We start from the raw sequence: 14,271 nt of genomic DNA, 5'->3' as shown, positions 1-14,271 counted from the left end.
AGAATGAGATGGGTAAAAGTTGTGCCTTCAGGTGTGGGAATATGTTGTATGAAACTTGAAGTTTATCAGTTGCAGCATGATGCCAACACTCCATACCTGAAGTCTGGCATATTAATGAACTGCAGGCTTTTCCCTGCTGCTGATTAACAGCTTTCTCCCTATGTACTGTGATAAGAAAAAATCTGTCAATCAGCAGCAGTAGGGCAAAACAAACATGCTGATTAGAGATGAGCGAGTATACTCGCTAAGGTACATTACTCGAGCGAGTAGTGCCTTAGCCGAGTATCTCCCGGCTCGTCTCTAAAGATTCAGGGGCCGGCGCGGGTGACAGGTGAGTTGCGGCGGGGAGCGGGGGGGAGAGAAGGAGAGAGAGATCTCCCCTCCGTTCCTCCCCACTCTCCCCCACCTCTCCCCGCCCGCCCCCGAATCTTTAGAGTCAAGCGGGGAGATACTCGGCTAAGGCACTACTCACTCGAGTAATGTACCTTAGCCAGTATACTCGCTCATCTCTAATGCTGGTAGGTCCCCTTTAACAACTGGTTTTAAAGTGTTAAAAGTCTACCTTTTATTTGTTTTTGGTCATTTATCTGGAAGACATTTTTCTAAATGTAATGTGGATCAACTACGTCATATCTGAATGTGTCTCTTGAATTAAAATTTTTGACAGGAGGTTAAATACAAGTGGGGAGTCAGGAGAGGTGACTATTAGCTCGTTTGTTATCTATTTAATTATTTTTGAGAAATGGTCCCATGATCATTTCCCGTAAGTAAGAGTTTTCATATATGCTCACAGACAAAGCTTGGGTGAAGATTTAAGCAGAAGAGCTCATTTCTCTACCTAAGCACACTACACTTACATCGGGTTTAAAAGGTTGTCTAGGGATAAACATTTGTGGCTGATATCTTTTAAAAATAGCCCCCTGGGTTGTATCTGGTATTCTGGCTTGGCTCTATTGAAGTGAATGTGGCTGAGTGGCAACACTACGCATAACCTATGGACAGGCTTAGCAGTATTTTGGGGAAAGGTTTTTGTAATCCTGTGGAATTACTTTAATGTTCTGCTGTACATCAGTGGTCGCCAACTTGTGGCTCTCCATGTATAGATCCAAAGCATGCTGGGTGTTGTGGTTCCATAATAGCTTTAGAAACTGGATAAAACGGTGCTGAATGCAGAGTGATGAAAAAAGCTACATGTCAACAGTGACGCCATCTCCTTCCTCATCTCAGCCTGCATTATTACAATTGCAAGGACATCGTTAATGTAGGATATAGTTATATTGCAATTGCAAGTTATAATTATTCACGCAGCTTATTTCTATCTATAGGATGCTGAAATGAAACACTTACTGTACAATTAGAGGTTTACTATCAAAAACAAAAGGCTTCTGTAGCTCTGCTGATATGGCATGGTGCCTTGCTGTGGACTTCAGGACAAGTCCCAAGTCTCCTGATAACTTGTTTTCCTTCAGTTCTTCTACCTTCCATTGTCCTACAATATAAGCATAGAGTATATATAAAGGAACATAATATAGTGTAGTTGACTCTGGATGTTTTATTTATTAACCCATGACCTTGTAATCCATCCATAAGCTCTGATGCTAGAGCTGTTATTTAATGTAGCCATATGCACAGTACATGACTTCTATTTGGACATGACATAAATGGTAATTTTAAGCTCCCTTCACCCACTTCTGCACCATTACCAGACAAGCTCTCCACTCTACCTACTCACCAAATCACACCTCACCACCTGTGCACATGACCCAATCCAACCTCACCTCATCCCCAACCTTAGCACATGCTCATCCTGGCCCTAACCCACCTTTACAGCCTCTCGTTGACTACTGGCATCTACCCTTCATATTTTAAACATAGAGTTCTTCCATCACACTCATCCTCAATAAGCCATCCCTCGATCCTTCCTCTCTGTCCACCATCTCACTGCTACAATTTGGAGTAGCAAATCTACCTTGACCGGTCATCCCACCACTCATCCAACTTGCTATTTAACCACCTGCAATCTGACTTTTGACCCCACCACTCCACTGTAACAGCCTTAACCAAAGTTGGTAACTTTCTGCTAAACGCAAAAGTCTTAAAACATTACTCCACGCTCCTCCTCCTACTTCTGTCCTCTGCCTCCAACACAGTCAATCACTCCATCCTGTTACAAACTATCTCCACTCATGGCTTGACAAACTTGGCTCTCTTCTGGACCTTCTCATTCTTTACTGACCGAACATTTAGCTTCTCCCGCTCACATACCACATCCTTGCCTCACCCTCTCTCCGCTGGTGTCCCCCAAAGCTATGTCTTAGGTCTGTACTCTTCTCCATCCACAACTTAGGGCAGCTCACAGAATCACATGACTTTCAATATCACTTCACCTTTATACTGATGACACTCAAATCTACCTCTTTGGCTCAGATGTTACAGCTCCATTATGCAGAATCCCAGAGTGCCTATTGACCCTATTCTAAAACTCAACATGGAAAAGACTGAACTCATCATCTCTCTTCTTCCCCGCCCTTTCAATCAACAATCCCACTAGACTTATCACAATCAGCGGCTCCATACTTTCCCCAGTCCTACAAGTCCATTGTTTCTGTGCACCATTTGACTTCGACCTCTCCTTCCAACTACACATACAAGCCTTCCCCACTTCTTTCCGCCTCCAAAATATCCCTTGCACACAATCCATCCTCAACAGGGAGTCAACAAAAATGTTACTGCATGTCCTCATCATCTCCTAGCTAGACTACTGCAATGCCTTTCTCTGCAGTATCCCATCCAGCACTCTTGTACCCCTCCAATCCATCCTCAATTCAATTCCCCTGCCTGGCTAATCTACCTATCCCACCATTAGTCCCAAGCCTCTTCCCTCTGCTTATCCCTTCATTTACTTCCCATTATCCAGAGAATCCAGTTCAAGATATTATCAATGACATAGAAAGCGGTCAACCAGTCCGCTCCATACATCTCTGACCTAATCTCTTGATATCTCCTCACATGTAATCTACGGTTCTCCCAAGACTTGCTCCTCTTATGTCCCACAATCTGCTCTCACATAATCATCTCCAAGCCTTCTCTCATGCCTCACCTATATTCTGGAACTAGCTACCCCAACACTTCAGATTCTCTATCACCTTGGAAAGCTTCAGAAGAAAGAACCTGAAAACAAACCTCTTCAAAAGACCTACAAGCTAGAATAACCCCGCTGCCACAACAACGCAAGTAGCTTTTGCCTTCAACTCCTTCCCCCTTTCCTTGTAGACTGTGAACCATCACAGGCAGGGTCCTCTCTGCCTCTCTGTCACTTTGTTAAGCATTTAGTATACGTCTATTGTTCCTGGTATTATACAGTATATGTAGCGTATTTAACTCCAGTTTTTGTACAGTGAGCTGGAATAATGGAACTTTAATAGAAATAAAAATAATCTTCTAGGGCTGCAATCAAAAAAACAATGGTACAAATGTGCATTGTCAGTGGCAATAGTGCCTGCATGTATTCATCAGAAGGCAAGAGAATAAACTTGTTGAATCCGTGTTTCGCAGGCCTGATGAGATCCCTGAATGTACTTATAAATACATACATACAATATTGGATGCTTCAAAATGTACATCTAAGGTGGCAACTTATCAGAATGTTACTATAATACAGATTTGCTGCTTTTTTAATGTGGAAACACATAAATGTGACAGATTTCATGTAAGATCCCATTAACGCTAAACGACATACAGGTGGTACAGTGTCGAGGTATGTATGGAGAGAGATTGCGTGGCGATCTCCCTCCATACAATGTGGCTGCTGACACCAAGTGTCAACAGCTCTGATAACAGCTCCAATGAGCCACGCGGCTTAACTCTTTAAATGCTGCTGTCAATTCTGACAGCAGCATTCCAATCCCCCAGGCTAATGTTCCAGGGTCCCGCACAGCCCCCAGCAATGAGATCACAGGGAGCCATGTGGGTGTCATGACAGTTGGGGGCCTTCTTGCCAAACTGCCTATCAAGCCATGCCTGTGGGGTGGCTTGATAGAATGCCTGCCCGATCGCAGGATGATGCAATGCTATGGCATTACATCATACTGCAGGAGCGATCAAAGCATCGCAAACAGTTGTCTTCTCTGGGAACTAAAAAAAAAAGGAAAAATAAGATGAATAAAGTGTTTCTAATTATTAAAAATAAATAAATAGTAAAAGTAAAAAAAAAACGTTTTGCCATATTTATAATAAAACAATCAAAATAAAAAAACAAAAATACATATTTGGTATCGCCGTGTCTATAAAAGTCTGATCTATCAAAGTAATGCATTATTTAACCTCCACGAAAAAATGCAATCAAAAGCAATCAAAAAGTCGTATGTATTAAAAAAAATGGGCCCCCGCACAACTATCTATTGACAGAAAAATAAAAAAGTTATTGCGCGCAGAGAATAATTAAAAAAAAATAAATATCTTCGAAAAAAAATAAAAGCAGAACAGCAAAAAAAAAACAACAACAATATATATATAAACAAGTTTGGTATCGTAGTAATTGTACCAACCCATAGAATAAAGTTATCATGTCGTTTGTGTTGCAGTTTGTGCGCCGTGGAAACAAGACGCACTGAAAGATGGCGGAATTTAGTTTTGTTTTTTTTTCACTTTACTCCACTTAGAATTTTGTAAAAGTTTTTCAGTACATTATATGGTATATTAAAAAGTACCATTGAAAAATACAACTCATCCTGCAAAAAACAAGCCCTGAGACATCTATGTTCATGGATAGGTAAAAGAGTTACGATTTTTTTTTAAGGGGGGAGGAAAAAAGAAAATGGCAAAAAAAAGGGCCACGTCCTTAAGGGGTTAAATGCAAAATAATACATGCATCCCATAATTCTCCAGAACCCGCTTGCTCTCAGCAGCAGATTTTGAGTACAGGGAGAACCCCACCAGCACATTTCTTACCATCATATTTAGCGATGTCTTCGTCAGCATCTTCTTTCATGGTTTTAGAGAGGATCCACCTGGAATTACGAAGAGATCAAATAAATGCATTATTGTAAATAGTTTTCTAATATTTACTACTAGTTTACTGCTTATCCTGTTTGAAAATTTTTAAAAAGGCAAGGGGTATTCGAAAGGCCAATGAGAAACCTGGCGAGACCACCCAAGGCTGGTCAACGTCTAAATAGAGAGGATGAGGGCTTAAAATGACTCTTACTTTGCCTTCAACTCTTAGATACCCTTTGTATCCACAAGGTGTAAACCTTAAAGCAGACCAGTCTTCTGACAAGCAGGACGAGCTACATACCTACAAGTGGGTGCCTGCTGGCTTCATCGCTCCTTAATAACTTTTATTTTTTTCTAGACTATCCCCTCCAGTCGGCCACAATGATTCCCATTTTTACGGAGCCATATACTAGTCGACTGATCTAGTAGACCAGTAGACCACTGTCAAGAGTGGTCTTCATTGCCTCATCTAAATTATACATGACATTAGCCACTGACATTGAGGGAAGGGGTGGAGATTGCCCACTCGCTAGTAGACTAGTGTCAGGCTTCATATGTAGTGGGAGCCACTGTAGATGAATAGAACGTGGGGGGGGGGGGGCGTTTGGGGGGGCAAGAAAAAAAAAAGAGAAAAAAAACTCCTTGTGCCCGATACACGAAGGTATAGTATGGAGCCTTATAATTCTAATGTCTTAAATGCACTATACTATATAGAGTTAACATTTTCATGTACCACAAATGCATCTACATCCATGCCCCACCTTCTAGTGAAATGCTTGCTGTACGTTAAACAAATGCGGTTTACAGTAGTTACATGAAAGTTCATATTACTTCAGAATCAGCTATTGCTCATCTTTGCACACTATACAATACCAATAGGTGTTATTTGAGGCTCCTGGGCCCCTCTGCTACAAGGCCCCCAACTACTACAGATCATTTATAGTACCCTCCTCATATAGGGTAGAGGAACCTTTTGGGCTCCCTCCAGCTCTTGGGTCTGGATGTGATTGGACCGTCTGCCACTCCTTACAGTTACGTCCCTTAGGCTGGGTTCACACAGGGCCGATTTGTTGCGTTTTTTACGTTGCGGTTTTGCTGCAAAAGAACTGCTTCTGCGTCAAAACCGCTTAAAGGTTATTTTTGTCTTGCGTATTTTCTTGCATATTTTCCACGTGGAAAATCCGCAAGCGTTTTTTTCCGCAGCGCTTTTTTACTTTTGCAGCGGATTTTGCTGTATCCATAGAGGTGTATGCACAAAAAAGCGCTGCGGAAAAGTCAAAAGAATTGACATGCTGCGTCTTGAAAAACTGCACCACAGCTGCATTTACGCACTGCGGAAGTGCTGAAAAAATCTGTCCTGTGAGAACAGCTTTTTGCCCAAACACTAGAGATGAGCGAGTATACTTGCTAAGGCAATACTCGCTCAAGTAATGTGCCTTAGCCGAGTATCTCCCCGCTCGTCCATAAAGATTCAGGGGCCGGCGCCGGTGACAGGTGACAGGTGAGTGGTGGCGGGGAGCAGGGGGGAGAGAGGGAGAGAGAGATCTCCCCTCCGTTCCTTCCCGCTCTCCCCCGCCGCTCCCTGCCCCCTGCCGGCCCCCGAATCTTTAGGGACGAGCGGGGAGATACTCGGCTAAGGCACATTACTCGAGCAAGTATTGCCTTAGCGAGTATACTTGCTCATCTCTACCAAACACATTTGCACTGCATTGTACTGCAAACGCAGCGGTTTTGCTGCAGTGCGGATGTGCAACGGCAAACCGCAGCAGAACTGCAGCAAATCCGCCCTGTGTGAACCCAGGCTTAGAGTGCCTTCACACAGAGTATATTTTTTATCAATGATGTGTATTTTGAGTTCAATCTTTATCCGTTTAGTCTGGGCCGTCTCTTGGACACTTTATAGACCATCCCTCTCCATGCAGTTCTGCTTTGTATGGCTTCTTACATTTTGGTAATTTGCATGTTGGTGTTGGCTTTGCTAGTATCACGCCAGCACATTTTTTGGTGGCCAGGTCTTCTCTTGCTGCTGACCACTCCAAGCATTAGCAATGTTTCTAATGAATTAAATCGCATCATGTGACCAAAGTATGGGAGTCTCCGTTTTGTAATTTTGCTCTCCAATGTAAACTTTGGTTTGATGCGTCTAGGACTGTTTTATATGTGATCTTAGCAGTCCAGGGAATTCATAGGAGTTTCCTCCAGCACGACAGTTCGAAGGCATCAATCTTCCTCCAGTCCATTTCTTTTGCAGCTATAAGTTGTGTTTGAGAAATTAATTGCATTGACTATCCAGCATTTCGTTACATCATTTATGTCTTTGCTTTTCCAGATCTTATCCATACTTAACATTATGTTGCGAACTGGGTCCTGATTCTCCATTGTGGTTAATTTTCAATCCGAGAAAGATGAAATCTTGAACTGCTTCGATTTCTTCATTTTTGTTTTTGATTTTACCCGTACCATTAGCGTCTGTATCTTAGTTTTCTTGATATTCAAGTATAGGTTGACTTTTTCACTTCCTTCTTACTTTTCTGCCAGCAAGGTTGTATCATCTGCTTTTCTTAGACTGTTGATGTTTCTTCCACTAATCTTGAGTCCACCGTTAAGGCCCATTTAGACACAACGATTATCGCTCAAAATTTGCTCAAAAGCCATCTTTTGAACGATAATCGTTGTGTGTAAATGTGCGCCCATCGTGCAGTTTTTCGTTAAGCCGTCACTCATCGCTCATACTGAAAGACGACGATGAGCCTTATCAGGGATTCACAGCGGGATACAGCTGATACTATTGTTTCAGCTGCACCCCGCTCCCTGATGACAGGCTGGGTATGAAGAACAGAGCGGTCCCACAATGCAGGGGATAAGATGCAGCCTTCCTGTATGCCTTTCCCAACTTGAACCATTCCACGTTACCATTGGAGATCCTGAATGTAACCTCTTGCTTCACATATAACAACTATATGAGTTGCCCCAGATGTCCCTGTGCTCCTACTTGTCTTAGACATGGCCACAGTTTGTCATGTTCAATGCAATCAAAGGCATAATCAATAAATCATATGTACACCTCCTTCTGGTATTCCCAGGCTTTTTCCATGATTCAACGGAGATTTGCACTTTGGTCTTTTGTTCCTCTTCATTTGCAAAAACTGACTTGTGCATCAGGGGGCTCCTATTCCGCCATCATGCGTTTTTGTATACTCTTCTGTAAGATTTTACTTCCATGTGATATTAGGGCTATTGTGCGGTAGTTTGAGCATTCTCTTGGTCGCCTTTTTTGAACATGGACGAATCTTTTGGCCAGGATCTGGTTTTCCAAATCTTGCAACAGAGTGCTGTTAGCGTCTGGACTGGCAGGGGCTTGAGCAGCTCAGGGGCTTTCCAATTTGGTGGGTGATTCAGTCCCCAATTAGATTCATCCTCCAGGATATCAGGCTCTAAATCTGTTAGCCGCATAGTTGTGTTATCCAAAAACACAGCGTTTGTAACACAGCTACATGCCAGTCCCAAGCCACGTAAAACTTGGGTGGGGGGGGTGGAGAAAGACGTGGTGACCTACTCCACTATACCATCAAAACACTTCACTACCATTTCCGCAACATGTGAACATACCCAAAATACAAATCCCCCACTAAGTTTTTAGGCCTGTGAAGAAACCAGTATACCTAGAAGAAACGTGAATAAAAATGAAGACTCTACATATACAGTATGTGCTGAAAACATGGCCACGTGTTGCTACCTATTGAGCCACTAATGTTTAATCCTCACCACAATAGAGGTCTCGCCTATATGACGTATAATTAAAAGTACAGTATAGGAGCCCTACTACTGTAAATAACATACCTATCCAAAAGTCCATCATCAAATGTCTCAGCGAAGAACACTTCGCCACTAGGGACAGGCGTCTGATACATAACCTAGTAGAAGGAAAAAATAATAGTAATAGAAATTAGTACAAATACAAAGTATTTAATTTTTTCTACATAATTTCAATCAGTAAAATGAATTACTGTCGAATATTTTTAATGTTCGATTCTTCAACCAACAGACAGCAATAACCAGTAGAAAAGCAACATACTCTACTGATGGATGGCCGGATGGATGAGATTTCAGCCATACATATGGAGAGAAACAGGCAGCACGTAGGGCAAGAAAGGTGCCAAAGTGATCGTACGACGCCTTCAGGGGTCATACCACCCAACATGCTCCCAACATCTCTCCACGCCCCTGTCAAAATGACATGTTTTAGTCATGTTAAAAAATCCGGCAAAGATGAAATATTTCAGACCTTCCATGTGACCCGTTATCTGTACAATTCCATTGAAAAACAAACTGAAATATTCAGGGATGGGGTTGTGTTCAGAATTAGCCAATCACATTTAAACTCCTGTTGACTAGTAGTCAGCACTCCGCTGCCATTACTTACAGGGATTCTGATTTACCCCATATAAAGTTCGGCTCTTCTAGGAGGATTTTCCTGACATTTTCTTAGTAGGTCTATAAAGAGCTTACAGCACATCAAAGGGATCTGAATGTAGAAAGGTATCAGTCAGGAAAAGGGAACCAAAACATTTCCAAGGCATTACACATACCATAGAACACAGTAAAGACGGTCATCAAGAAGTGGATTAAATTTGACATTAAAGCGACATTATCAAAAACTGGATATTCTTCAAAAAGTAATGAAAAAAATAGAAGAAAATTGGTCCGGGAGGCTGCCAAGAGGCCAACAGCAACATTAAAGGAGCTTCAGGAGTTTCTTGCCAGTACTGGTTGTGTAGTGCATGTGACAACCATCTCCCGTATTCCTCATATCTCTGGGCTGTGGGGTAGGGTGGCAAGATGGAAGCATTTTCTAACAAAAAAAAACATTCAAGCTCGGCTGTGTTTTGCCAAAACCTACATCACGTTGGCTAAGAATATGAGGGAGAACGTGTTAAGGTCTGATGCCTAAACATTTTAGTTATAATTCCAAAAGTTATGTTTGGTGCAAAGCCAATACTGCACATCACCAAAAGACCACCATACCCTCAGTGAAGATGGTGGTGGCAGCATTGTGCTTTGGTGCTGTTCTGTAGCTGGTACTGGGGCTTTAGTCAAGGTGGAGGGAATTATGGACAGTTCCAAATATCAGTCCAATTTGGCATAACACATTCAGGTCTCTGCTACAAAGCTGAAGATGATCAGGAATTTCACCTTTCAGCGTGACGAGGACCCAAAGCAGACCTCCAAATCAACAAAAGAATGGCTCCGCCAGAAGATCAAAGTTTTGCAATGGCCCAGCCAGAGCCGAGATCTGAATCCCATTTAAGATGTGTTAGTTGACCTAAAGAGGGCGCTACACATGAGATGACCTCACAATCTGACAAATTTAGGGCATTTCTTCAAGGAAGCGTAGGCAAAGATTGCCAAGTCAAGATGTGCCTACCCAGAAAGACTGAATGTTGTCATAAAGTCAAAGGGTACATCAGCAAAAGTATTAGTTTTAGGCTAGTTTCACATGGGCGATTGTGATTTTGCTGTGGGAAATTCATGGCAAAATCGTGTCTTTGTTCCAGCGATTTTTGAGCATCAATGATAATTTTTTGGGAGAATAATATCGCCCCGCTGCCGGGATAAAATCACACTATTTTTTTTATCGCAAAAGTCAATAGGACGTTTTAATGTTAAATATCGCATTGCAATACACGTTGGTTGCGTTGCGATGCAATAAAAAGAAGTCTCCATGGAGATTAAAAAAAAAAATCACAGAAACATAGCGCATGCCGCGATTTTTTGTTCTCTCAACATCACATCGTGAAAACATCGCAGGCGGGAAGGAAACCGTTGAAAATCATTGGTTTCCTAATCTGCTTTTTTACTGACTATCACATCAGGAGAAAATTGCGCGATATTTTCGCCCCTATGAAACCACCCTTAGGGTATGTTTATTTATGCAACCACATTATTTTAGTTTTTTTTTTTAGTTTTCCACCCTAAACTATTTCAGTTTGTTTTCCAATGGAATTATACAGATAATGGGTCACACTGAGGGCTTATTCACACAAGCGTATATCAGCTGATATACGCTACCATGTGGTGCACGGGCTCGGCATATATGCCGTGGGGTGGGGGTAGACAGCAAAGATGTCTCTCCCTTCCTGTCCCCTCGCTGGCTCACCGCCTCTCTCCTCCCCTCCGGCTGTTTGCAATGGTAGTGGGTGGGACGGAGGTAAAGCAACCTCCAGCCCCTCCCTGCCCCTTGTCCGAAGCCAGTAATGGGAGAGGGCGGAGCTTAGCTGTGCCCCGTCCCGCCGCCTCCCATTGCAAACAGTGGCAAGGGGCGGAGAGGGCAAGAGAAGGGGGAGGCAGTTCAGCAGTCACACTGCTAAACTCCCTCCCACCTCCCTTCTCCGGCCGCTGTCATAGGCTCCCATAGGAGTCTATGGCAGCAGTCGTAGTCCGGCCAGGAAGATACTTCCAGGACTATCTCTCCTATCTGATGTAAAAGCGCCGTCCAGGCACTTTTACGCTGCGGGAATACGCCTGTGTGATCTGATGCATTGGAATCCAATGCATCAGATGGTAGCGTATATTGGTGAAGACGGCAGCTGATATACGCTTGTGTGAATAAGGCCTGTAGGTGGAAATACATTTGAAGTCTTTCTCAAATTTTTTAACATGATAAAAACATGGCATCCACTGAATACAATGCATTAGATTGTACAGATGACATATATAATATGCAGGACCTACATGTAAGTAACTGTTCTGCTCTTCGGTATCGGCTCCTGTGGTGTCTGTAACATCTTCCTCACCTTCCTCATCATCATTGACTTCAGCTGTTGCCAAGCCAAGAAGCAACATGACCATAAAGATCCATCTCCAATGTGGCTGCATTGTAAGGCTCTGGAAGCACCAAACATGAATACAGAATTGAGATGGCCAGAGGTTATTTCCAAAGCCACATGAACAAGCTTGTTTTTCTGTGATGATGCCATAGGCAGGACTAGGACAGCAGGCAGTGTCCTACGGGTGTAAGGAGCGCTGTATACTGCCTCCATACACAGGACGATGCTAGACAAGCATACACAACATTTACAAGTGTCATAGGTTTTAATTATGGAGTCACTGCAGCAAACGATATAATGTAAATAGAATTATAAAACTATTTCTAATTATAAAATAGCCAGATTCCAGCAGCTTCCACGATAAAAATAAATAAATCTTGTTATTTGTATAGCGCCAACTTTTTCCGCAGCGCTTTCAGGTAATTTATTTATTACCCCCCACCAAGCTGGGTACTGATTTTACTAACCTCGGAAGGATGGAAGGCTGAGTCAACCTTGAGCGGCTACCTGAACCAAGTGGAGATTGAACCCGCAACCTTCAGGTCATGAGCCAGAGGTTAGGACTGCTTTTTTGCTGCCTTAACACTCTGCTAGTTTATTTAGTTAAACTAGCATAACTAAAAGTGCCAAACAGAGCACCAAAGAGGAGAAGGTAGGAATGGAATGACTTACTGCAAGACAGATAGAATTCAGTAAGTGACAGACGTGGATGTACGTCTACAAGTGCACTGTCCCATTGAGTTGCCAATTACCCAGCTCAGGGGAGAAGCAGAACAGGGATCATGGGGAGCAAATAGCATAGAAATTAACATGTCAGGGGCATAGCTAGGGAGGGCAGGCGAGGCATGTGCCCCGGGTGCAGTCAGAAGAGGGGGGGCTCCAGCCTAGCAATTTAACCTCTCCTACAGTTTACCTGGAAGGGAGCTGGTTCTGCAGGTAAAGGACATTACAGTTTTGGACAAACTGAGCTTGTTCCAATGCAAATGTTTTTTTTCCTGTTCTATCAGTGTTTGGCTTTATTCCCACGAGCGTATATCAGCCGTTCATTTTAACGGCCCGCCGATATACGCTGTGATCTGATGCATTGGATTCCAATGCATCAGATCACATGGCCGTATACCTGAGACGTAAAAAAAAAGCACCCAGCCGGCCAACATAGCGCCGGGCGTTTTTATGTCGGACACAAAAGATAGTCCTGGAACTATCTTTTGGGCCGGAATACATTGGCTGCTCCTACGGGAGTCCATAGCAGCGGCCGCAGGTGGGAGGGAGTTTAGCAGCGTGGCTGGTAAACTCCCTCCATCTGCTGTCCTCCCACTGTGCAGGCTCACCTCTGCTCTCCTCCCCGCTCGTTCTTTGCAAGGAGAGGGGGAGGGTGGGGGCGGGGCTAGATTCTGCCCCCTCCCCTCAGCCAGCAATGGGAGGAGGCGGGACAGGGCTGCACTTAGCTCCGCTCCCGCCCAGCCCCCTCCCATTGCAAAGAACAAGCGGGAAGGAGAGCAGAGGTGAGCCTGCGATGGAGAGGGAGGGGTGATGGCATTGTGATCTTGGCGTATATGCGCTGGGGCACATGCCGTGTGAATGGGTGCACAAACGGTAGATTTGTGCGCCCGTTCACGCTCTTCTACGTCCCAGATGGTAGTTTATAAACGCTGACCGATATACACTCGTGGGAAAGAGCCCTTACTCACATGCTCTACGGTATCATTTTAGAGCCTGGGTTCTTGGTTTTAAAGTGACACGAAAAGCATGTCTATGGCACTTATAGAATCGGAGAAGCCGGCCATGTATGGGGCAGGCTCAGCTATCGAACCTAGACCATATTAACCCTGTGGACTTATACATATACATTCTGGGACACGTAGGAGTTAGGTGCTTCCATCCACATTAGTTTAGAATGGGGTGGATGATTTCCATGGCCTGGGAATAATCTGGAACATTGCTAAAGTGAAATATCACATTTTGTGTGCAGGTTACTCTAGGGGATTATTACACATAGTTGTACTGTAAATGGATACTCCGTCACTTGTAAGACTTGAAAGCTTCCCAGTTTTTGCCCTTTACCCGTTAAGAGACTGTGCTAAGTCTTTTTACTGACCTCACTAATGGGCTTTAAACCTGCACATATGTCTTTGTGAGGTGGTGGCTTGGCTGACTACTGACAGCCAGGCTCCTGCTCTAACAGTGAGTAGCATCGAAACTTCAGATCCTGGCAGTTTAAACCCTTACATGCTACAATCAATAGTAACTACAGCATGTAAGCAGATGACAGGGGAAGGGGGCTCCTTCTGTCACCCATCAGCACCCCGAAAAGCAATCGTAAAATACCAATGGTTTCCCATGACAAAGGCTTCCATGTTTGTTATGTAACGCAGCCTACTAGGCTCCACCTCCTGCGTTGACTAATATGCTGCTGTCATAGGCTCAGTAGAAAGCACTATCTAAGTAA

At 43.5% G+C, this 14,271-nt stretch overlaps 1 protein-coding gene across 1 annotated transcript in view; it reads right to left on the bottom strand.

Moving 5' to 3' along the window:
* Positions 1-14,271, bottom strand: part of CLGN (calmegin) — a 49,662-nt gene that overhangs the window by 22,598 nt on the left and 12,793 nt on the right. Inside the window, exons 2-5 of the mRNA XM_066573725.1 lie at positions 11,728-11,880; positions 8,836-8,909; positions 4,951-5,009; positions 1,348-1,489 (exon numbers count right to left, since the gene is read on the bottom strand). Coding sequence (XP_066429822.1) covers positions 1,348-1,489; positions 4,951-5,009; positions 8,836-8,909; positions 11,728-11,871 — 419 coding nt within the window. The 5' untranslated portion in view covers positions 11,872-11,880. The remainder of the gene's footprint in view (positions 1-1,347; positions 1,490-4,950; positions 5,010-8,835; positions 8,910-11,727; positions 11,881-14,271) is intronic.

The sequence above is a fragment of the Eleutherodactylus coqui genome, chromosome 7, assembly GCF_035609145.1.
Source record: "Eleutherodactylus coqui strain aEleCoq1 chromosome 7, aEleCoq1.hap1, whole genome shotgun sequence".
Lineage (NCBI taxonomy): Eukaryota > Metazoa > Chordata > Amphibia > Anura > Eleutherodactylidae > Eleutherodactylus > Eleutherodactylus coqui.
Note: the sequence above shows the minus strand (reverse complement) of the source record. Positions and strands in the feature narration are given on the sequence as shown.